We start from the raw sequence: 26444 nt of genomic DNA on the forward strand, positions 1-26444 counted from the left end.
AGGCAGAAGAAGATCTTGATATCAACACAGACACCCCAACTAAGGAAGAGATCATTCAAGCCATCAAATCCTTAAAAAATGGGAAAGCTCCTGGCAAGGATAACTTGAATGCAGAATTTTTCAAGGTAAATCCTAAATTAGCAGCATCTGTCCTTCCCCTCTATTTACATCAGTCTGTAATAGGGAAAAAGTGCCAGATGAGTGAACCAATGGGGTTATAGTGAAGATACCAAAGAAAGGAACTCTGTGATCGTAATAACTTGTGTGGTATCACACTTTTATCTGTGCCAAGCAAAGTATTGTGTAAGATCATAGTCCAGCATATATCAGAGGCAATTGATAGTGTTCTCAGAAAAGAACAAACTGGTTTTCGGAAAGGGTGTGGATATACAGACCAGATCTTCATTCTATGAAACATAATAGAATGGTGCTTAGAATGGCAATGGCAACTCTACATACATTTCATAGACTTTGAGAAGGCTTTTGATAGCATTCACAGGACCAGCCTATGACGTGTTCTGTGGGCATATGGAATTCCTTTCCGTATAATCAATGTCATCAAAAGCTTTTATTTCAACTTTTCATGCAGTGTTGATCACAGTAAGCTCAGTTTTGAAGTCAAAACAGGAGTACGTCAGGGGTGTGTCATGTCTACAATCCTTTTCAACATTGCCATTGACTGAGTAATGCGACGTACAACAGAAGACAAGCAAAGAGGCATTAAATGAATACTCTTCTCAACCCTTGAAGACCTGGACTTTGCAGGTGGTGTCGCTCTCCTATCACATATCCAACACCACATACAAGAAAAAGCAACTCAACTGCATTCAGCCAGCAAATTGGACTGAAAATCAACCGTAATAAGACAGATATCATGACCTTTAATATTGTCTCACCATCACCAATACAGATAGAGGATTATGTTCCCACCAACGTAGAAACATTCACGTACTTGGGCAGCACCATCAGCCAGGATGGTGGAACAAGCCAGTCAATCAAAAATCAATAAAGCCAGAAACACCTTCAGGAGCTTAAATACAGTCTGGAAATCATTAAAATACAACACCAAAACCAAACTCAAGATTTATCAGAGCTGCATGCTTTCAACACTACTTTATAATGCAGAATGCCAGGGAATGAGAAAGTATGATAGGTCCAAATGGTCTTCATTCCATATAACCTGCCTCAGAAAAATCCTCCGTATCTTTTGGGCCAGAACAATCTCCAACCAAGATCTATTGACACAGTGCAAACAAGAGGATCTGAGCACCATCATTGCCAGGAGGTGCTGGAGATGGATTGGTCATGTGCTTTGGATGGAAACTGATTCCATCATAGAGTAGCATTAAGATGGACCCCTAAAGGCAAGTGAAAATGAGGCTTCCCAAAAACAATGTGGCGAAGAGCTGTGGAAGCTGAGCTGAAAAATGTGGGGCACAGCTGGGGAACTATTGTAAGATTTGCCAGAAACAGACAGGAGTGGAGGAGCTTCGTCACCGCCCTAAATGCCAGAGGCGTAATAGGAACATGATGATGATGATGATGTCCATACTTTAATATTTAGTCACTGTTGCAGTATGTCCAATGAACATACCTGCAAAACCATGTAACCGCATATAAACATCTAGGTAGATTTAAATAAACTATTGTTAAAGCATAGATCTGAAATCATAAGGCAAACATCTGTACCTACATTTTCATGTTCAGTGCCAATGGAGAATGAAGGAATGTTCTATGTCAGGCTTCTGGCTTTAAAATATGCAAATTTATTAATAATTGTTTAGAATTATAATACAATAAATTTTAACTAATATAATTAATTTCTGTTTGGGGGGATAAGTTGAAGTTTGGTGTAGTCCGACCAGCTAATTTCAAGTATTCTCAAAATATTCCATTGGGATTAATCTTCCCATATTTCCCAATGAGTGAATTAGGAGCCTCTTATGTTAATATAGTCTCTCAGTTGACATCACAGCAAATAGATGGATTCTGGTTTACAAAGTTCTTTTTAGGACAGTTACTGCAAAGGCAGAGCTGCAGTTCAGCTTGAGGCAGAAACCTCCTAAGGATTTGGAGGGCATTTTATCCTTAATAATATTGACCTAAGGTCTCTGACACCCAAACACAATTCTTCTATGAACATTATTGAAAAATCAAAATGTTTCAATATGTTACAGCAGTTGTTGGTACCATGCCTCCAAAGGAATCTCTCAGATAAGTTACTCTGTCAACCTCTCTGGATTTACCGTGTATATGGGGAGTGAGGGGGAGTAAACAGATCTTTTTCAGAGTTTTGTCTACACCTCTATCGAGACAGCAGCATAACAGCATTACAATTAACACCTCTGAGCTTTCCCTAGTCTTTCATATAGCACTTTGTGTGGAACACAGTATCTTTTCCCGATAGGTACTGTGATGAAGTAGCAAATTTGGAACATTAAAAAAGGTAATCTTTTATCTGGTTAAATTCTAGATCTTGCCTGAGTTGAAAGTGCATTCATTAATTCTGGTTTGTGATGTGGACTTCTGTGTGTTAGGATCTGAGTCTAATTTAATGACTCCGTTTCTCTTAGAGCTACTGAACAGCCTCATATGAGCATCCCAAGACTGAAATGTTCTTTAATCCACAACACATTCATCTTAAATTGCATGCAGTATTTCAAAGCAAAAATTGAACATTGTTTACTGTTTTGATTTGTGCATTGCACTAGTGAACAAATCTCCAGATACATAAACATTATTTTAAAAATGGCACATATAATAATCAAAATGCCAGGGCATTAATAGAACCTTCTACCCCAGCTAATATAATCCCACACAATCTATATGAAAGCATTCCCTTTAACTCACCTTTCAAAAGAGACATGAAAAGTGTGTAACAAATCATTTAATACATAAATTCCACATCTGTATTGCCCCCTCCTATAGTAAAACCCTTCAGAAGGTTTATATATTAAATGTCATGGATGAAATGCCTAGATTCCATGGTGTTGATCACAATATAAAAACATAGATGCCATTATATGAAGAAGGTTAAATGAAATAAAATACAATGAAAATATGGGGGGAACAGCTGTAAAGTTATATATTACTTTTTCTTCTTTAGGATGTATCACTGTGTGCCCAGTAGGAATAGGGTAAATCACAGGTATTTTACCTCATTTTGTGCTTCCAACACAGACATGAAATTGATTTATATTCTCAATGTTCTATATAAAGAGGTATCAAAATAGTATTTTGATGAGAGATTCTGTTCTATTCTAGCTTGTCTTCTGTGGCCTTTCCTGAAGTTAAGCTTTAGTTCAAGACCAGGGTGGGTCCAACTAACTTAAAGAGAGAATTCACCCCCCAGAATTTCTTGTTGTCTTTTTATGCACTGACTTTCCATGCATGTAATAAGAGATGCCACAACTTGCATCTTTCTGCTCCCTTCGAAAGCCACATTCTATTGCAATAGGCAATTACTATATCCTCCTAACACATATGGTTATTTTGTACTTTTTAGGAGGATATTTCTAGGAATCACATTGTTCAGCAAATATGGCATTTGCTGGCTGATAAGGGTAATGCGGGCTGATTTTTCAGAGATATTATACTTGGAAGTGTCAATTTCAGAGTCTTGTGCACTCAATAGAAGGTGTATATGTTCAAGCCCCTGAAAACCAAGCCACCTAGAGTTTGACTACCTATCTTTCCCATTGTACAGTGACTCCCTAAGCTAAAATATTTAAGACTTTATATACTAGTATGTAATAAACACAAATAGAAAAGAATATGATAGCTCCTTTCATAGCATATTATACGAAGAATATTATATGTAGATTAAACATTCTTCATTTTCACACCAGCTTTTCTGTCTTTTTAAAGGAATTTTCTGATTTTGAGGACACTCTGACAAGAAAGAAAAAGTAAGTTGAGATCGTTTCAAGTTCTATACATTGTCAGTATTTTTGTCTGTACCTCCTAGCTTGTCATTTTTATTATAAATTGTATGTGTATTATTAATGGTGTATCAATGTTCTAAAGGTACTGCAAGTTGGAAAGTGAGTCGCAAGCTCAAAATGCATTACTAAAGTTCTTTTGCCATTGTTTGTTCATATGCATAAATCCTTCCTCCTAAAATAAAGGAACCAGGACATCCAAAATCAAGTGCAATGAGTCCTTGTTAATCAGAGCATGCTTGAACCATATGTCTGTTTTTCTGAAAGATTTAAGTGGTAACCCAGTTTCTAGCATGTTTGTACCATTGACCCAATAATCTTCTGAAGGAGTTTTTTGTTGTGTTTAATCCAAATAAAAAATTAGTTTGCAAAATGATTTGGATTAACTAGACTGTATTTTCTAACGTAATTATGTGACAGCAGAATAGTTTGAGTATGTCATATGTGAGCCAATGTTATGATTTGGGCTAATGACCAGTAAGTACTAACAATATAGTGAGGAGCTAGTAGAGGAATTTACTGAACATTCTTTGTTGGCTTAAGAATCCAGGTTATTGCATTGCTAAAGAGGTCTCTTTCAAATGAAATCTCATCTAATGGCACGTTTGAAGGAGAGCTCATCTGTCTGTCTATGACAGACATGAAAATCCATGGACTCCATATGCATTTTTTTCTTTTTTAAATGTAGACTCTAATAACTTCAGAATAAGTGTTGCCAACCAGTATAGCTGAGAAATTCAGATACCAAAGTGTTCAAAGACAAAGGGAAAACTTCATGATGTTGGCCAATGGTCTTACTCTACATCTGGTCAAATGCTAAGAATACTGATTTATAAGTGTGCTATGATTTGTGAGGTCCTACTAGTTGTTGGTCAGTATTCTGATAAGTACCAGGTCCTTGTGAAAATATTCAAGTTTCAAAGGTGTAATGAATTTTAGAATGAATGATTGTTCATATATTGCTACTGCATCATTTGTGATTTTCATTACTCCCATGTTGGTTGTCTACTTTAATTATACTGGTACTGGTAGTTAAAGCGGTACAACCCTCCTAGCATGGGTTCAGTTATACTGGTATAAATGTGCTTTATGCCGTATAGATTATAGTGTACTGAAAAGGGAGTACTATATCAGTGTGTAAATCACCTTGACATTGGTATAACTGTGTCCACGATAGAGCTTTTACTGGTATTACTATTGCAGTAAAACACACCCCTAACTGACATATGGTAGAACTTTGAAATGCAGACTAGGACAAGGTTAAATTTTTTCAGTAATTCGTATCACTGGAGAGAAAGAGTAACACATGACCCAGGTGATCAACAATACAATACAAAAAAAAACCAGTGAATGATCCAAGTCAAAACTTTGTGAACAACTCGCAATCTGGAAGTCCAGAAGTTTGGTCAATACTTATAAATAATATAGTAAGTAAGAAGAAAATCGATTAATTCAACCTAAAAAAAGGTTAACTTTAGAATAAATATTGTTTCATAATGAACAATTCAACCATCTTGGTACTCAAATAATATCACCACAGAAGGATCAGAAATTGTCTGTTTTTTGTGGAACATTATACAGCTCACAGGTTACTAATTATGGGGAGGTGGATAGGATGGAAAAAATTAATTCACAGACTATCATCATATTGATCAAAGTGATTTATTTTTTTAAATTGAACTTGGTATACACTTCTAATGATGATGTATAAAGCAAAATGACTGCAAATGGATGCATGTGGAAAGAATTAGTGAAGTATGTAGGTATATTAGTATCAAATACAGGTATACAAAAACTAGATAGGAGATTGAGGTGCAAAATTTGGACCCAGATTTTGGGCATCCTAAAGTCAGTTCTGTTCAGACCCAAGGTTTTGGTTCAGTCCATTAGCAAGGTAGCAAATTTAAGCTTCTAAAGGCTTACAGTTCTGGGATGATTCTGATAATCTCTAGGAAGAATATCACTTCCTATCTTCTTGACAGACTAATTAACTATACTATTGACATTTCTCCATTCCAGAAAGAGACTCCAACAATAACAGTTAGCAAAACAAATGTCTATAAATTTTCAAAGCTCCATTATGGAGTGTGTGATTGTGTGTATGAGAAAAGCTGAGTAACTCCAGTTAAAACCAGTGGGAGTAGCACAGCTAAATCCATAGACACTGCTTTGAAGAATTAGTCTGAAAATATCAGTATTTGAATCAATTCATTTTACTTGTTAACTCCTAAATGGCAGCTAATGGTACATTTCTTTAATTCTTTTAGATCCATCCAGAAGTCCATGTCTGAAAATGAAGCATTTGGTTAGTAACATTTTAAACCATTTTCTGTATGTGCTGATTGCTCAGAGTCAAATTTAGTTAAGACTTAGTTTTGCTTTTTGTGATGTTGTAGCCCCCCTGCCCCCCCCCGGCAAAGAAGGAAAAATGCATGTAATTAAATCATAGAAATGGAGGGGAGCTCAAGAGTTCATCTAGTCCATCCCCATCACAAGGCAGCTGCCCTTTATGGGGAGTTAGGACCCAGTCTGCCTGTGACTGCCCACTGCAGGTAACTGATTGCCCTGGTGGCTGATGAGTAAACAAATCCCTGGACCTACTAAGGGTTACCCAAGCTCAGTTAAAGGAGAACTCCCGAGGGAGACAGAAAGCTTCGGAGGAGGGGAGCTCCCAGGAGGGCCTGAGCAGAAAGTCTATAGGGTGAGCTTTCTGGGGAGCCCACCTGAATGGGGAGCCTATAAGAGGTGCTCCTACAGAGGGGAGCCTTATAAACAGAGGACTGCAGTTGGCAGGCATTCAAGAAGGCTGGGGGTCTCCTTGACACTGGCTGGAAGCCCGGGCTGGCAAGTAACACCCACTGTCCGTGGAGAAGAGTCCCCGTGGATAGACCTCCCCCAGTCCCTGACTCTAGAAAAGGATCTTAATCTGGCAGAGGCAAGACAACTAACATCAGGGGCAAAGACGAGAACCAAGAGAACCACCAGGGAAGAGCCTGGATAGAGGTGAGCAGCAGACTCAGGTGGGAGATAGATGGACTAAGAATGACCTCATCACCCAGCTAAAATGTTGGGATGAAAGGTTTTTTTTTTTTACACTTTGGCTTTTCTGTTAGCAAGTGCAGCCCTCCAAAAGGGGGTGCTCTTTAGTGTCTTACAGTCTGTCTGTACTTGTGATACTTGGGTTTTTTTCTCACACACAGTGAGGGCTAGCCTGCAACACCACACCTGCCTGCAAGGGGGCGCTGGGTCAGGGTCAGCTTGGAATGACAATACCCCCACACTGAGGCAGGCTTAAGTATACCCAGTCCATCCCTGTCAGGTGTTAGTCTCACCTGTTCATAAAAACCTCCGGTGGCAGGGATTCCCACAGCCTCCCTTGGTAATCTGTTTCAGTACTTAATTATTCTTACAGTTAGAAAGTTTTTCCTAATATCTAACCTATGTCTCCTTTGCTGCAGATTAAGCTGATTTCCACTTGTTCTGCCTTCAGGGGACATGGAGAACAATTGATCACCAGCCTCTTTATAATGAACCTTAACATATCTGAAGACTATTAGGTCCCCTCCACCCTCAGTCCTCTTTTCTCAAGACTAATCACATCCTGTCTTTTTACTCTCTTCTCTAGGTCAGATTTTTTACCCTGTCACTTTTGTTGCTCTTCTCTGGAGTCTCTCCAATTTGTCCATATCTTTCTTAAAGCGTGGCACCCAAAACTGGTCACAGTGCTCCAGCTGAGGTCTCACCAGTGCCAAATAGGGTATTACCTCCTCTGTCTTACATATGTCACTCAAGTTAATACACCCCAGAATATTAGCCTTTTTTGAAACTGCATCACATTGTTGACTCGTATTCAATTTGTGATCCACTATACCCCTGGATCCTCTTCAGTAGTACTACTGCCTTGCCAGTTATTCCCCATTTTGCAGTTGTGCATTTGATTTTTCCTTCCTAAATGGTAGTACTTTGCACTTATCTTTATTGAATTTCATATTGTTGATTTCAGACCAATTCTTCAATTTATCAAGGTCATTTTAAGTTCTAGTCCTATCTTCCAAAGTGCTTGCAACTCCTGCCAGCTTTGGTGTTATCTGCAGATTTTATAAACATACACTCCATTCCATTATCCAAGTCATTAATGGAAATATTGAATAGTACCAGACCCAGGACTGACCCCTGTTGGACCCCACTAGATCCACCCTCCCAATATGACAGCAAATGATTGATAAGTGCTCTTTGAGGGCTGGTCTACACTACTGCTTAAGTCGATGTAATTTATGTTGCCCAAGGGTGTGAAAACAACATCCTTGGAATGACTTAAGTAACATTGACTTAAAGCGGTATCCACACTGCGCTGTCAGCGGGAGATGCTCTCCCACCGACATAGCTTCCATCTCTCGCGGACGTGGAGTAATTATGCCGATGGGAGTGCGCTCTCCCATTGGCATAATACATCTTCGCCAGATGCGCTGCAGTGATGCAGCTGCGCCAATGTAATATGCCCTGAGTGTGTTCTATCTATCAGCTGTGCACCAATCTGCTCAGTGGTTTCATCTAAACCACCCTTCCCTAGTTTGCTTATGAGAATGTCATGTGGGACTATGCCAAAAGCCTTTCTAAAATTAAGATATATTCCCTCTACTGCTTCCCCACATCCAGTAGGCTAGTAACTCTATGAAAGAAGGATATTAGGTTAGTCTGGTGTGAGTTATCCTTGACAAATCCATGTTGGCTACTACTTATCACCCTATTATCTTCTAGGTGCTTACAAATTGATTGTTTAATAATTTGTTCCAGTATCTTTCCAGGTATTGACGTTAGGATGACTTGTTTATAATTTCTTGAGTCTCTTTGCTCCTCTTTTTAAAGATAGGAACTATGTTTGCCCTTCTCCAGTCTGCTGGGACCTCACTTATCTCTACGAGTTCTCAAAGATAACCACTAATGGTTCAGATTTCACAGTAGCAGCCGTGTTAGTCTTAATGGTTCAGAGATTGCTTCAGTTAGTTCCCTACATATCAAGAATGAATTTCATCAGGTGCTGCTATCTTAAATACATCTAACTTATCTAAATATTATTTAACCTGTTCTTTCCCTATTTTGGCTTGTGTTCCTTCGCCTTTTTACTGATGTTAATTGAGTTAAGCATTTGATCACAATTAACCTTTTTAGTGAAGACTGAAGCAAAATAGGCATTAAACATCTCAGCCCTCATGATGTCATCTGTTGTTAGATCTCTTTTCCCTGCTAAGTAATGGACCTACACTTTCCTTTGTCTTTCTCTTGCTCCAAATGTATTTATAGAACCTCTTCTTATTGCATTATATATCCCATGCTAGGTGCAATTCATTTTATGCTGTAGTTTTTGAAAATGTGTAGTTATGTATTCAGGATTTTTTTTTGTATCCTGACTGAATTAGGGATGAAGAATTGCTTAATAGTGTCATAAATAATCCCCATTTCAAAACGTTCTACAGCCTCCCATATTTAATGTCCCTTTTAGAACATATGTACTCATAGTGGACTTGATTCTGCAACCTTACATAAAGAAAGCTTTTTTAAAAAGCAATGTTATTTGGACTACAGAATTCAGCTCCATATTTATAACAGATTCCTGTCATTTTCATGGAACCAATTAATACCTTCAAAATGAAAATTCTCTGGGAACAGCAGGGTGAGGCCCAGTATATTGTAATAAGTCTGTGGCCATCTAGGAGCATCATGGCTATCAATATGCTGCACACCATGGCCACTTGGAAGCTTACCATGGGGAGAGAAGTGTGATCTTCTTGTTTCAAAAGCACTGGCCCTTCCCATTTGAGCTAAAGTGGCATCTGTGTTAGGAGTATAGTGCTCAGGATACACATTGGGGCAGTTCTGATGCCATCCAAAAGGAAATAATGGTGCTCATATACACTAACTAGTTCATTACATTATAAATCTAAATAATATTTATATAAATCCTACACCAGAAAAAGATATCTGGAAAGCCACAGAATACTGATGTCAAAGCCTTGAGAACAGAGGTTATAGTTAGTATAGTATTAAAATTAATTTAAATAATGTTTAAACAGTGTTACATGAGGCTGCAGGCAATGTCAATAGATGATGCATTGTACTCTGCCACACTAAAATCAATCCATCAAATTTCCACTTTGGCAAAGCCATTTATTCATGTCCATGTTCTGAGCAGATGCTACAGTGTACTGTTGGGCTTCTTTGATTTGCATTCTGAGATTATTGTATAGACTTTCCCGTTATTTCACAGATATGATATCAATGCAGGTGAATGTTTTCGATGCTTTTACTTTAGACAGGAAAAATGTGAATGGCGCACTTTGGCAGAATTCCAAGAAGCCTGGGAATGATTCGTACATCAAAAGGCACTGTCAGCTTGAAGGTAATTGCTAAACGTATTTCAGCTGATTTTGCATTTTCCACAAAGTATTTTAAAGGGCACCTAGAAAATTTTCTCATTTTTCACCAATAATCTGTCTAAATAATTTGTCAAGCCGTCTTTGGATTTACATCCTCCATGAGAGAGAAAAAACGTAGCTTAAATAAAACAAAGTACAGACTCTAGGTGATATTCACCCTGTAGTCTATGGGTCACAGCATGTCCCTACCCCCAATGCAGTGAATAGGGCCCAGTTCTGCAAACAGCTGAGTACAAGTGTAATGCCTTGCACAGGTCATCTAGAACCGTGAGCAGTTGCGTTACCACACTGCCACGGCAAGAGAGAGCTTTGCTGCTGCTAAGATATGTTTCTCTTTCCTGATACTCCAGCTTATCTGCCTTGCTAGCAAAATCTTCAGGAGTCTGCCAGTCCAAACCTTGTGTTGCAAACAACAATCAGTGAACCCCAATTTCCGAGTTCCCCAGAGAAGTCTTTCTGCTGTGTCCAATCCCTCTCATTGGACCCTCACAGAGGTTAAGCTCACAGCCTACAAAGAGACAGAACATATACCAGCCTGATAGGTTAACTGAAGACCCACATTTTTTACAGCATGGAGATGGTTTTGTAACAACAATAAGTTTTTAAACAAAGAACATAGGTTTAAGTGATTATAAGTAAGAATAGAAGACACTGATATGGTTACAAGTGAAACAAAACACACTTTCTCGTGCCTAAAACTTAACTTCAGCAGGTTACAATCTTTATCTAAACAGATTTCTCACCTATAGTCAGTGTGCAGAGACTTCAACCCCCCTCAGCTGAAGGATCCACCTTTCTCAGATTACAAGAGCTCTGGCCTCTTGTGTCCCCGAGATGGTGGATGGCTTTCTGCTTCCACTTACATTTCCCAAAGTCTATTGTCTCTGATTCAAGAGCCAGGAAGGCTTCCTGGGGGTGCAGGCTCCATCTGCTGTTGCAATTGTTAAGCAGTTTTCCCATCCCTCTTGTTTAGCTTGATGGCTTTGTTTACCCTGTCGGCAGATGTACTTTTCATTGTTCTCTGCAATATTACCTGGCTCAATGTACATTGAAGACTCAGGGAAACGGGTGAAACAACTTTCCTTTGTCTAGGACAGCCTGGGCTTATGCACAGCTTGCAAAATGCCTTTTAAAAACATTTTTTCCCCACACGTATTTATAGTTCTTTATATATCACACAATAATATTAATGGCCAGCTTGTCACCAGTTTGCATATGGTACCTTACATGACAGTTCATAGATTAGGACAACAGTGAGTTGGGGCAATGAGTATGTCAGGCCTAATGTGAGATATGGTATGGTTTGCCTTCTTTCAGTTGGCACTGCTGGCTCCCTGGGTCAGAGTGGGTAACTTTACTTATGTGAGTAGCACCAGTGAAGTCAATGGGATACTTCACTCAATAAAGTCTCTGGGCCACAGTTCTGTGGCATGGGAATAGTCAGTTGTGATGTGTGCATGCGGTGGGACTCCACATTCTCTATACCCAGCAGAACTGGGCTCTCCATAAGCCTGGGAAGTCATTAATGGTGGAGCTAGTATCAACAAAACTCACACACAGAGGGATGCACAAGTTTTGCAGCCCCTACTCTAGTTCCTATTCATGGGTTTGGGTCAGCAACCATGGAGCATCTGTATGGCTGCTCCTTGCCCTGCCCATGGCCTGAAGACTGAATTTTATTTCCCCTTTCCCAATCCCTGCATAGTTCCTTCTCACAAAACCTGTTTGGTCTGAATGGGACTTAGAGATGGTAAATTATCACTCCTTCCCCTTACATCCTCTTTGCAAAAGGATAAGGTCTATGGATTGACTGATCAAGGTAGAATAACAAGGTCTAGGATTTTAAATGAAAACCTATTTCACCCATTTCTGCATTTTTGCAGGCAGTTCTGAGCACTGTTTGTAATATTTTAAAGTATGCAGCTACAGACTCCTCCTTATTCAGGCAAAATTCCCATTTCCTTTGGTTGGATTGTTTCTTGAGGGAGGGATTGCAGGGCAATAATCTTGTCATATTTCCTAACTGCAAGAATCCAGAGAAGGGCAACAGAGGTGGCTAGAGATACAGCAGGACTTAAAGTGGTCATTGTACAGTACTTAACAAGCAGACTCCTGCAGCTCCACTCTGCTCTATGTCTGTGCTCTCTGTGCTTTTGTTCCACAGAATATCTTGTGGCTTCTCACTCAGCCAAACCTGGTATGTCCTGCTAGCTTCTTGATCGCCACTTATCTAGCTCCTTGGTGGAGGAGCTAGAGTAGAAGAACTTGTCACTTAAAAGCTCTAATTCTGTCTGCCAGCTGGTTCTGCTCTAAGGACTTCTATCCTGTATGCCATCAGAGAAGCACCCACAATCCCTACCTCCTTATCAAACGAAGTAGACTTGGGGGAAAGGGGATGCGAAAAAAAACAAATCCAGTTTAAAATTTAATAGGTAAGCTTGTGTTGCTGTGTTTTAAATCCCTGCTGCAGGTTTAATATAGGTTGGAAAATGTACCGTGAAATGGTGCATTGGGCGTGAGAACAGCCCTTTACAAACATGATTAAATATTATAGCATAAAGCAACCAAACTATTTTGGGTAGTTTTTAGAGGCTTTTGTACTTGTCCATCTAAAGGGTACTTTCATTTTCCAGTATGAAATACCCCTGTATGTCGATTTAAGGCCCAGATCCTATGAACACTTAGGCGCCTGCTTAACTTTAAGCAGGTGAGTAACACATTGGCTTTTACTCACATGTGTAAAGATAAGCACGTGCTTGTAGGACCAGAACTATAAAGCCCAATTTAAAACAAAACAAAAACCTACATTTAGTCTGTACAAAATCCCAGTGCTTTTGAGGGCATTTTGCACGGTAAGTAGTAAAATCAGTAATGGGCAAGCTGTAGGGCTCATCCAAAGAAGCTTAGGAAGAAATCTGGGAGTATATGATACAAGCCACTGTGTAGGAAGCAATGAAGCCTGGTGGAGTTCTCTAAGAGAAAATTGTGATGGGATTTTTTAATTGATTTTTTAAACTCTTTATTTTTTTAAAAAAAGTAAAGAAAAAGTAAACCAAAAATAGTACATGGAGCAAGACATTTACAGTTAATAACGTTATCATATTACCAGCATCAGAACAGAGGGATGCTAACATACACATCTGTTCCTTCATGGCTCACACTTTCTAATATGGTTCCATTTATAATTAGTTTCTTAGAACATGGTTAATAGATGTTTTAATAAATGGTTAGTCAGTTGTCATACTCTAAAAGATTGCTGATAACCATGGTTTATTTACAGGGGTCAGCAACCTTTGAGAAGGTGTGCCAAGTCTTCATTAATTTAAGGTTTTGCGTGCCAGTAATAAATTTTATATTTACAGGGGCCCTCTGACGGAACCCCAGACTGGCAGCAGCTGAGCGGGGCCGGCAGCCAGGACCCGGTCTAGCAGGGGCTAGTGGATGGAACCCCAGACAGGCAGCGGACTGAGCAGCTCAGCGGGCTGCCGGTCTGGGGTTCCGTCTGCCGCTCATGCTGCCAGTCTGGGGTCCCAGCCGCTGGCCCCGGCGCTCATCCTGCTGCCGAACTGGATGGACGGAACCCCGGGCCGGCAGCGAGCTGGGCGGGACCCTGGCTGGCAGCGGAGTGCCACTAAAAATCAGCTTGCATGCCGCCTTTGGCTTGCGTGTCGCAGGTTGCCGACCCCAACTTTGTAATATCTATGATACCTTCTACTGATGTGCTTATAGCAGTCTGTAACACACACTGTTCATGTCTGTAAATTATGACAGCTGATTTATTAACTCTTTAAAAGCCCATATAAATAAAACCTTAATAGAAAGTGTGACTGTTTCATGTATTTAGCTTATTTCTTTTCTTTCTTTGTTTCAGAAAATTTGACTAAGTGTAAATTCTTGGTTAGGGAACAAACCTAATAAAGTTGGGAAAGAACTGTCAAAACCCTGTATTCTGTGCTGTGGGGCTGTCCCATTGTGCACCCTTTGAAAATAGATGTCTTGCTGCTAGGTAGAGACCATGGTTATGAGTAGAGCTGGGCAAAAAAAGTTCAGGACATAGATTAGTCACAAAAGAATGTAGTTTTGGATTAACCTAAAATGTTCTCCAATTCCGTGAACAATTTTGGCAAAATTAAAATGGGCAGGGGGAGGGAAGGGATATTCTGAAAAAGTCAAAACATTTCATTTCAACATTTTTAAAACAAAACTTTTCACCTTTTTGTTTTGAAATTCATCTAGATTTGACACAAAAGAGAGGAGGGGAAGGGAGGGATGGTGGGCCTGGTAAAAAAAAAAATACCCCAAACTGAAAGATTTTGTTTCATTTGAAACTTTTTTTTTCTTGTTTGGCCACTGAACCAAAAAAATCAATTGTCCAGATCTAGTTATGAGGAGACATTCTCCATAATTTGCCAGCTTGTTGGAGAGATTGGTTGGACTGCATAACACAGGCCTATTTAAGCAGGTGCATAATTTTTTGGAGGATCAGAGCCTAAGCTATTAGTAATAAAGGTAAGGATTATTTCTAAATTGGTGAGTTCTACACTCAGAGTACACCATGCAAAGCAAAGACATTTAGAAGAGGAAAGACTGACTTTGTATCAGATTCTGTTGTCCAAGGGATGGCAGTACATATGGTATGAAGATCATCCACTGTTCTAAAATCCTCTTACCTAGACACAACAGGGTAAGGTGAGGACAGCGTGCTAGTTTTAGCTCTGAATTTCCTTGGTTTCATTGATTTAAGCTAAACTCTTAAGTACCTGGAAAATAGAGCTGTATAGGCCTGATCTACAGAAATCAATGGGAGTCTTTTTGTTGCCTTCAGTGGACTTTGAACCATACTTCCTGACTACTTTCTGGGTGAAATATTTGCAAACTGCATGGAAACTTTTTAAAAAAGCACCATAATAGAGACTCAATTTAAATGTAAACCCCAAATTAGAAAAAATAGTAAGAGAAAAAAAATTCCACCAGGGTTAAAAAACAGAGCAAAAGAGCCAGTTAGAAACAAAAAGACATCCTTTAAAAATTGTAAGCCAAGTCCTACTGGAGAAAATAGAAAGGAGCATAAACTCTAGCAAGTCAAGTGCAAAAGTTTAATTTGGCAGGCCAAAAAAGACTTTGAAGAACAACTAGCAAAAGACACACAAACAAACAGCAACAATTTTTTTAAATACACCAGAAATGGGAAGCCTCCCAAATCATCAGTGAAGCCATTGGATGATTGAGGTGCTACAGGAGCATCCAGGGAAGACAAGGCCACTGTGGAGCAGCTAAACGAATTCTTTGTATCAGTCTTCACTGTAGCGGATGGGAGATTCCGACACCTGATCCATTCTTTTTAGGTGACAAATCTGAGGAACTGTCCCAAATTGAGGTGTCAGTAGAGGAGGTTTTGGAACAAATTGATAAATTAAACAATAAGTCACCAGGACCAGATGGCATTTGCCCCAGAGTTCTGAAGGAACTCAAATATGAAATTGCAGAACTACTAACTGTGTTATGTAACTATCCCTTAAATCAGCCTGTTTATTAGATGACTGAAGGATAGCTACTGTAATGCCAATTTTTAAAAAAGGCTTCAGAGGTGATCCTGCCAATTACAGGCCAGTAAGCCTGACTTCAGTACCAAGCAAATTGGTTGAAGCTATAGTAAAGAACAGAATTATCACACATACAAATGAACACAATTTGTTGGGAAAGATTTAACATGGCTGTTGTAAAGGGAAATTGTGCCTCACCAATCTGTTAGAATTCTCAAGGGTATCAGCAAACATGTGGACAAGGGTGATCCAGTGGATATAGGGTACTTGAACTTGCAGAAAGCCTTTGACAAGGTCCCTCACCAAAGGCTTTTAAGCAAAATAAGCAGTCCTGGGATAAGGGGGAAAGCCATCTCAGAGATCAATAACTGGTTAGAACAGTGGTTCCCAAACTTGTTCCACCGCTTGTGCTGGGAAAGCCCCTGCTGGGCCAGCCGGGCCAGTTTGTTTACCTGCTGCCTCCACAGGTTCGGCCGATCGCGGCTCCCAGTGGCATAGGCCGAGGGACGTACTGGCCGCCGCTTCCACCAGCCCCCATTGGCCTGAAGCAGCGAATCGCGGCCAGTGGGAGCCGCAATCGGCCGAACCTGTGGAGACGGCAGGTAAACAAACTGGCACGGCACGGCAGGGGCTTTCCCTGCACAAGTGGCTAAAAAAGTTTGGGAACCACTGGATTAGAAGATAGGAAACAAAAGGTAGGGACAAATGGCCAGTTTTCACATTGGAGAGAAATAGTAGGATTCCCTAGAATCTGTACTGGGACAAGTGCTGTTCAACGTATTCATAAATGATCTGGAAAAGGGTGTAAACAGTGAGGTGGCAAAGTTTGCAAACGATACAAAATTCCTTAAGATAAAGTTACATTCAAAGCTGACTGTGAAGGGCTACAAAGGGATCTTACAAAACTGGGTGACGAGGCAACAAAATGGCAGATGAAAGTCAGTGTTATAAATGCAAAGTAATGCACATATGAAAACATGATCTCAACTACATATACAAAAACATGGGTCCTAAATTAGTTGTTACCACTCAAAAAAGAGATCTCGGAGTCATTGGATAGTTCTCTGACAGCTGCAGCGGCAGAGGAGCTAGCAAACAGAGCTGTAAACAGGGGAATTTAAGTGGGAGTTTGTAAGAGGTGTTTGTATTGTGGTGCTTGTTTGGAGTTTGTTTTTGCTGTGGGGGATGGTCTTTTTGGTGTGGCTTGTGTTTCCCAGATTAACAGGATTTAGGTGGGAAAGCTATGATGGATACGGAGGCAGCTGTGGGAGTGACTCCTGTAGTGGAAGACACAATGGGGATGACTGGATGTGGAAGCTGTGGTATGTACATGATCCTGGAGGGGGGACCTGGTAAGAGTTTTTTCTGCATGAAATGCCATCTGATAGAGCTGATGGAGGAAAAGATCTGAGGTCTGGAGATGCAAGTGGAAAGTCTGGTTGAGTTTACGAAGGGGTTTGAGCAGATGATGGAGCGAAGATATGAGGTATCTGAAGGGAAAAGCTCAGACTTGCAGATGGAAGCAGGGCTGGGGAAGTCTGAGGGGAGACTGGATGAGGAACATGGTCAGTGGAAGCATGTGACTAAAAGAACCAGGCAGAGGAAAAGATGGGCTAGTGAAGGAGAAATAGAGCTTAGGACCAGGTTTGCAGAGTTGGAAAATGAAGAAGGGGCTCAGCAGGTAGTTGCTGAAGGTGGAAGGGCAAGGAAGAGAAGAGAGGCTAGTCCTATAGGAAAAGGGGAAGAGTCAAGGGAGACTACAGCAAATATGAGCCCCAGGAGGATACAGGATGGGTTGAAGAGGATTATAAGGGAAAATAGGAATGGAAAGAACTTGCAGCCAGAGGGAACAGGGGAGAGACTGGAGAATAGCACAGTCACCAGGAAAAGGCAGGTCTATGTGATCGGGGACTCTTTATTGAGAAGAATAGACAAGCCTGTAACTAGAGCTGATCCAGAGAATAGAAGGGTGTGCTGTCTTCCAAGTGCTAAGATACAGGATGTAGACCTGAGGTTGAAAAATATCCTAAAGGGAGTGGGAAAGAATCCCCTAATTATCCTTCATGTGGGAACAAATGATATGGCTAGATTCTCGCTGAAAAGTATTAAGGGAGACTATGCTAGGCTGGGGAAGACGCTTAAGGAAATCGAGGCTCAGGTGATCTTTAGTGAGATCTTGCCTGTTTCTAGAGAAGGGCAACAAAGGAGTGACAAGATTATGACTGTCAACAGTCATCTCATCAAGATGACTTACGCAGTGCTTATGTGCACCACTCCTTATAGCACCACTGCCTAAGCCATCAACAGATGAGATGACTGTTGACTCATCATGGACAGAGGACAGATCTCTCGGGATGGACTTCATCTGAGTAGGGAAGGAAATAGATTTCTAGGATGGAGGCTGGCACAACTGATAAAGAGAGCTTTAAACTAGGAATTTGGGGGAGATGGTTGGGAGATGTCCAGGTAATCTCCATGCCAGATTTTAGCATTGAGAGGGAAGAAGATGAAGTAAGAAAGGATACAGCTGTGGGTAGGAGAATGTATATAAGGAGCAAGGCAGTGTGGATACCAGTCTAATAGGTTATTTTGGCTGTAGAATGACTGTGCCTAATAGGGTACAAAATGTGAGCGAGGCCAAACAGCAAAAATTAAGATGTTTGTACACCAATGCGAGGAGCCTAGGTAACAGAATGGAGGAACTAGAGCTACTGGTGTAGGAAGTGAAACCAGATATTATAGGGATAACAGAAACATGGTGGAATAGTAGTCATGACTGGACTACAGGTATTGAAGGGTATGTGCTGTTTAGGAAAGACAGAAATAAAGGTAAAGGTGGTGGAGTAGCATTGTATATCAATGATGAGGCAGAATGTAAAGAAATAAGAAGCGATGCAATGGATAAGACAGAGTCAGTCTGGGCAAAAATTACATTGGGGAAGATAACTAGTAGAGCCTCTCCTACGACAGTGCTTGGGGTTTGCTATAGACCTCTGGGATCTAATTTGGACATGGATAGAGCCCTTTTTAATGTTTTTAATAAAGTAAATACTAATGGAAACTGCATTATCATGGGAGACTTTAACTTCCCAGATACAGACTGGAGGACCATTGCTAGTAATAATAATAGGGCTCAGATTTTCCTAGATGCACTAGCTGATTGATTCCTTCATCAAGTAGTTGCTGAACCGACTAGAGGGGATTCCATTTTAGATTTAATTTTGGTGAGTAGCGAGGACCTCATAGAAGAAATGATTGTAGGGGATAATCTTGGCTCAAGTGATCATGAGCTAATTCAGTTCAAACTGAATGGAAGGATTAACAAAAATAAATCTGCAACTAGAGTTTTGATTTCAAAAGGGCTGACTTTCAAAAATTAAGGAAATTAGTTAGGGAAGTGGATTGGACTGAAGAATTTATGGATCTAAAGGTAGAGGAGGCCTGGGATTACTTTAAATCAAAGCTGCAGAAGCTATCGGAAGCCTGTATCCCAAGAAAGGGGAAAAAATTCATAGGCAGGAGTTGTAGACCAAGCTGGATGAGCAAGCATCTTAGAGAGGTGATTAAGAAGAAGCAGAAAGTATACAGGGAGTGGAAGATGGGAGGGATCAGTAAGGAAAGCTACCTTATTGAGGTCAGAACATGTAGGGGTAAAGTGAGACAGGCTAAAAGTCGAGTTGAATTGGACCTTGCAAAGGGAATTAAAACCAATAGTAAAAGGTTCTATAGCCATATAAATAAGAAGAAAACTAAGAAAGAAGAAGTGGGGCCGCTAAACACCTGAGGATGGAGTGGAGGTTAAAGATAATCTAGGCATGGCCCAATATCTAAACAAATACTTTGCCTCAGTCTTTAAGGCTAAAGAGGATCTTGGGGATAATGGTAGCATGACAAATGGGAATGAGGATATGGAGGTAGATATTACCATATCTGAGGTAGAAGCGAAACTGAAACAGCTTAATGGGACTAAATCGGGGGGCCCAGATAATCTTCATCCAAGAATATTAAAGGAATTGGCACCTGAAATTGCAAGTCCATTAGCAAGAATTTTTAATGAATCTGTAAACTCAGGAGTAGTACCGAATGATTGGAGAATTGCTAATATTTTTAAGAAAGGAAAAAAAAGTGATCCGGGTAACTACAGGCCAGTTAGTTTGACATCTGTAGTATGCAAGGTCCTGGAAAAAATTTTGAAGGAGAAATTAGTTAAGGACATTGAAGTCAATGGTAAATGGGACAAAATACAACATGGTTTTACAAAAGGTAGATCGTGCCAAACCAACCTGATCTCCTTTTTTGAAAAAGTAACAGATTTTTTAGATAAAGGAAATGCAGTGGATCCAGTTTACCTAGATTTCAGTAAGGCATTTGATGCCGTGCCACATGGGGAATTATTAGTTAAATTGGAGAAGATGGGGATCAATATGAACATCAAAAGGTGGATAAGGAATTGGTTAAAGGGGAGACTGCAATGGGTCCTACTGAAAGGAGAACTGTCAGGCTGGAGGGAGGTTACCAGTGAAGTTCCTCAGGGATCAGTTTTGGGACCAATCTTATTTAATCTTTTTATTACTGACCTTGGCACAAAAAGTGGGAGTGTGCTAATAAAGTTTGCAGATGATACAAAGCTGGGAGGTATTGCCAATTCAGAGAAGGATCGGGTTATTATACAGGAGGATCTGGACGACCTTGTAAACTGGAGTAATAGTAATAGGATGAAATTTAATAGAGAGAAGTGTAAGGTTATGCATTTAGGGATTAATAACACAAATTTTAGTTATAAGCTGGGGACGCGTCAATTAGAAGTCACAGAAGAGGAGAAGGAGCTTGGAGTATTGGTTGACCATAGGATGACTATGAGCTGCCAATGTGATATGGCTGTGAAAAAAGCTAATGAGGTTTTGGGATGCATCAGGAGAGGCATTTCCAGTAGGGATAAGGAGGTTTTAGTACCATTATACAAGGCACTGGTGAGACCTCACCTGGAATACTGTGTACAGTTCTGGTCTCCCATGTTTAAAAAGGATGAATTCAAACTGGAGCAGGTATAGAGAAGGGGTACTAGGATGATCCGAGGAATGGAAAACTTGTCTTATGAAAGGAGACTTAAGGAGCTTGGCTTGTTTAGCCTAACTAAAAGAAGGTTGAGGGGAGATATGATTGCTTTCGATAAATATATCAGAGGGATAAATACAGGAGAGGGAGAGGAATTATTTCAGCTCAGCAAAAGTGTGGACACAAGAACAAATGGGTATAAATTGGCCACCAGGAAGTTTAGACTTGAAATTAGACGAAGTTTCTAACCATCAGAGGAGTGTTGGAATAGCCTTCCAAGGGAAGCAGTGGGAGCAAAAGATCTATCTGGCTTTAAGATTCTACTCATAAGTTTATGGAGGAGATGGTATGATGGGATAATGTGATTTTGGAAATTAATTGATCTTTAAATATTCAGGGTAAATAGGCCTAATCCCCTGAGATGGGATATTAGATGGATGGGATCTGAGTTACCCAGGAAAGAATTTTCTGTGGTACCTGGCTGGTGAATCTTGCCTATATGCTCAGGGTTTAGCTGATTGCCATATTTGGGGTCGGGAAGGAATTTTCCTCCAGGGCAGAATGGAAGAGGCCCTGGAGGTTTTTCGTCTTCCTCTGTAGCATGGGGCACAGGTCACTTGAGGGAGGCTTCTCTGCTCCTTGAAGTCTTTAAACCACGATTTGAGGACTTCAATAGCTCAGACGTAGGTGAGGTTTTTCGTAGGAGTGGGTGGGTGAGATTCTGTGGCCTGCGTTGTGCAGGAGGTCGGACTAGATGATCAGAATGGTCCCTTCTGACCTTAGTATCTATGAATCTATGAAATCATCTGCTCAGTTGTCAAAAAGCTACCAATATTAGGAACCTTTAGGAAAGGGATAGATATTCAGATGGAAAATATCATAATGCCACTATATAAATCCATGGAACACCCACACCTTGAATACTGCATGAAGTTCTGGTCACCTCAACTCAAAAAAGATATATTAGAAATGGAAAAAAGTGTAGAGAAATGCAACCAAAATGATTAGGGTTATGGAAAAGCTTCCATATGAGGAGAGAGAGAGAGAAAAGACTGGGATTGTTCAGCTTGGAAAAGAGACGATTAGGGATGTGAGTGATATGAGAGAGGTCTATATAATTGTGAATGGTGTGGAGAAAGTGAACCAGGAAGTGTTATTTATCCAGAGGTGAAAGTAAGCCTGTACACCCAGTACGGCCGGTGCATCGTACTGGGGCAGCCTGGCTTCCCCAGGGGGCAATTTAAAGGGCCTGGGGCCCCCAGCAGTGGCTGGAACCCCAGGCCCTTTAAATAGCCCCCAGAGCCCTGAGCTGCTGCTGCTACCCTGGGGGGGACACTTACCTTACAGGGAGCTCTGGGGCTGGCTCTGACCCCTCAACCCCACCCCTTCTGCCCTAGGCCCCGCCCCTTCTGGAGGCCAGAGCTGGCCCCAGAGCACCGTTAAGTGACTCGACTTACTTTCACCTCTGTATTTATCCCTTCACATAACACAAGAACCAGAGGTCACCTGAGGATATTAATAGGCAGAAGGTTTAAAACAAAGAAAAGGAAGTACTTTGTCACACAATGGCAGAAGTATAACTGCATTCATAAAAGAATTAGATAAAGGTTCGATTAGATAAATTTGTGGAGGATAGGTCCACCAATGGCTATTAGCCAAGGTGGTCAAGGAGGCAACCCCATCCTTTGTCCCTAAGCCTCTGACAGCCAGATGGGACCGGACAACAGGAAATGGATCACTCAATAATTGCACTGTTCTGGTCATTCCCTCTAAAGTATCTGGCTTTGGCCACTGTTGGAAGACAAGCTACTGAGATAGATGAACCACTGGTCTGATCCAGTATGGCCATTCTTATGATATTGTTGCTTAATGTTTGTGCAGCTTTTGTCTCCTGTCTACAAAATGCGTGTGATGTTGCCCTCTGGTGTTATCTGGACCAGTGATCTGCTAGGTCACTCCAATCCTTGACTCTGGGAGCCAGTCTTACCCTGCTCTGTTATGAGAACCCTCACTCCTGGGCTGTTCATGCACAGCCTCTGGTATGTAAGCTGCTCCTTGGATTGTGCAACCAAATGACACTAGCCAACATCTCCAGTCCCAGACACAATCCTAGGAACCTCTGTCTTGCAGTGTCCAGTTATGCCCGCTGGACACTGTAAGCTTATATGTGTTCATCATTTTAACAAAGAAATAGATATGTACCAGGCTTGTTTATCCCAAGGGGAGTCCCTGTCATGCTTTAAACCAAACACACTGCTTCAGGTAGAATAAACAAACAAATTTATTAACTACAAAGATAGATATTAAGTGATAGGCAAAAAGTCAGAGTGGTTACCAAAATAAAATAAAATATAAGCATGCAGTCTAAACTCTCAACCGTATTAGACTGGGCAACATTTAGATTAAGCAGATTTTCTCACCACACTGGATATTGTAATCCTTAATATACAGGTTTGTTCCTTAAACCTGGGCCAATCTCCTTTGTTGGAGTCTTGTCTTCTTCTCAGTACCTAAGTTGCTTCCAGCAAATGTGGGGGCAGGAGAAGGGCCCAGTATGTGTCCACTCTGTCTGTTTTATACCCTCAGTCCATGTGCTTGGGAAACACAAGTCCAGGCATGTCTGGCGGGCATTGCTGAGTCTCTCCAAGCATGGTTGAGCAATTCCCCTGGTGTGGCCTTGTGCAGGTGAGTCATTGCATTGTAGCTCCCTTGCTGGACAACAGCTATTGATGGGTTGTTTGACATCCCACCCAGATTTTGGTTACTTTCCTTGCTGTTGTCTCTGGGAAGCTAATGTCTGGCTGATTTCCCAACTTACAGCATGTTTTAGTGACCACCATATAACACAATTCTCATAACTTCATATGCATTAATGATACACATATGTGAATAGATAAATGACTTTCAGCAGATCATAACATTTCCCCATATACCTTACAAGGCATGCTTTATATGTAAGATCATGAATATATGAAAATGAGGAATATGGGGATTACAGTACGCTCCCCCAGGGTATAAAATGTCACAATGGGCAAACAGGTTTTATAGGAATCCTAAAGGACAGCCTTTAAAGGAGGATCTTGGCAAGGAATGTGACTTAAGCGAACTATGCTTTTGTGATGAGCAGAGGAAGGGTAAAAGGGCCTGTTGATGGATGGGCTAGCTGATTTACTAATCTGTGGTATGGGAGGAGAACAATGGCTGATACAGTGGGGAAAACAATAAGAAAAATATTTGTGGAGGAAATAATTACCACTAAGTCATTTTGCTTCAGCCAGAACTGGTTTTTAAACAAACCAAAAGAGTTTCAATATTTTTGTAATATTTCAGAAGGTGATGGCCATCTGGGAAAAATAAAGTGGTTAGAAATGTAGTGTTGAATTGAAGGGTAGAGTTTTTCTGATCTTCTCCACTGTCTGATGTACTATAGATTTTTTTTTGTACCCTTGTTAAATTCCCAAAGCACGCAAAAGGAATAGTGTACATTTTTGAAGTTGACAGTTGTTACAATGGAAGTCCAGAGGGATCAGGAAGTAAGGCTGCCAAACAAACAAAAAATCCCTTTCTGTCTCTGCAGTACAATTATTTCAAGGGAAGTCCCCTTCACACGGTGGTGAAAATCATTACAAGAAGATTTACAGTGCATCACTATTGATCAAACTTTCATCCTAACAGAGATGATTGTTCAAGGTCTGCAAGTCTACTGCAGAATATGAACTTGTGCTAGATGTAACTAGTCATGCATAGTGGACAGCACAGAGTCCTCCACCCGTTTCGTGATCCACATTCAAGAACTTGACTTCAGAGTGCTCTGGATCAGGCCCTTCACATGGCTGTTTGTTTAGTCTCCATAAAAATGAATTCATTGGACTATTGATGCAACACGTACATGAATATCAGAGATCAGGTAGTGGGGGTATTCTCAACTAGGCTGTTCACATGCTAGGCTGCTTCTCCTAAAATGATCATCATTGTAACAGTTAATAATGTTGCCATTCAAAATGTCATTACTAGCATCAGAGAAAAAACACTGAGAAAATGGAAGTTCCCACCTCTCAGAGCTAATGGTCCTGATCCTCCTTTGCCCTGCACTTTCATAGAATATCAGGGTTGGAAGGGACCCCAGAAGGTCATCTAGTCCAACCCCCAACTTTGTGCAGTCATTTACTCCAAGACAAAGTGAGTCTAACATACTACCAAACCAGAGCAGTAGGTACATTGTGGCTAGCGTTTACACAAATTGCTGTGAAGCATATGTATGTTTCTTGCCAAAACAAGTGTGCATTTGGTGTATTCAGTGGACTGAACAGGTCAGTCTGTGTGTACAGGTCAGATCTGGCGACGCTTTGATTTTAGATTTTACAAAGGTGAAATGGGGTACTAGCTGGGGACTATCTAACACTTGTTACTACTGATGGCTCTTTTTGTTGTTGTTGATGTCAAGTGATGTTATATTTTTTTGGCCTAAATTGAATTCATTGTATGCACCCAATAGTCCTTTGTTTAATGTGTGATTCAGCTTCCCAAAGTAACTATGTAAAAATGGCACCTTCTCATTTGGCAGATCTCCATCCTCTGTGTATTTAACCTTTCTGCTTACTCAGAATAATGATAGTAGTAATAACAAAGTAAGATTTTTCTCTTATTTAGCACGGTGGGCTCCACAGAACACACATCTTTTGAGGTGCAGCTGGATTTTTTTTCTGGTTTGTGTAGCCACACACTGATTTACTTAGTTCCAGTTGCAGAGCCACCTGTTGTCTTTATGTCTGAGCAGCCACATCAAAGTCACTTGGCCTGAGGAATCTTTATTAATGGGAGAGGTACCTGAGCCACAGAGAGCCCAGCCTGATTTTCAGATCTTAGCCGACATTTGTAGAGCTGCCAGTTAAGAAAAAAAAATATTCTAAATGAAGGAAAATCTGATGTGGAAATGATTGGGACACAAGTGCGTAGGGTGACCAGATAGAAAGTGTGAAAAATCAGGATAGAAAGTGGGGGGTAATAGGTGCCTATATAAGAAAAAGTATTGAATATCAGAACTGTCCCTATAAAATTGGGACATCTGGTCACTCTACAAGTGTGGAACCCTAGAATGCCATTTTTACCAAGTCACTTCAGAGTAGAACTACACTTTAATCAGAGCTGACAAAAGTATTGGCACTTGAATTGGCACTGCCATTTTTCTTTGTTAACTTCAAAGAGTTCACAGCAGACATTGCTACATCATATGAGCCATTTAAGTCCTCGATCCTGCAAACATTTAGATGGAGTTTATTATAAAAGATTACAGAAAAACATTCTACCATCTTATATGAGCTTTGGGATCTCTCCTTCCAGTGATGAACGAATTACTGGGAGAAAAGCAAGTTATGCTATTAACTATATATGTGTGAGCATATATAACCATACAGAGAAAGTAACCATTGCCCTGAAGCTTAATCTAAAAGTGAACTTTTAAAATGTCATGG

General features: G+C 40.5%; 1 protein-coding gene across 1 annotated transcript in view; it reads left to right on the plus strand.

The window, feature by feature from the left end:
* SAMSN1 (SAM domain, SH3 domain and nuclear localization signals 1) overlaps positions 1 to 26444 on the plus strand; it is a 126309-nt gene that overhangs the window by 23752 nt on the left and 76113 nt on the right. Inside the window, exons 3-5 of the mRNA XM_038387584.2 lie at positions 3868 to 3908; positions 6209 to 6246; positions 10252 to 10338. Coding sequence (XP_038243512.1) covers positions 3868 to 3908; positions 6209 to 6246; positions 10252 to 10338 — 166 coding nt within the window. The remainder of the gene's footprint in view (positions 1 to 3867; positions 3909 to 6208; positions 6247 to 10251; positions 10339 to 26444) is intronic.

This window comes from Dermochelys coriacea, chromosome 1 (assembly GCF_009764565.3).
Source record: "Dermochelys coriacea isolate rDerCor1 chromosome 1, rDerCor1.pri.v4, whole genome shotgun sequence".
Classification (NCBI taxonomy): domain Eukaryota; kingdom Metazoa; phylum Chordata; order Testudines; family Dermochelyidae; genus Dermochelys; species Dermochelys coriacea.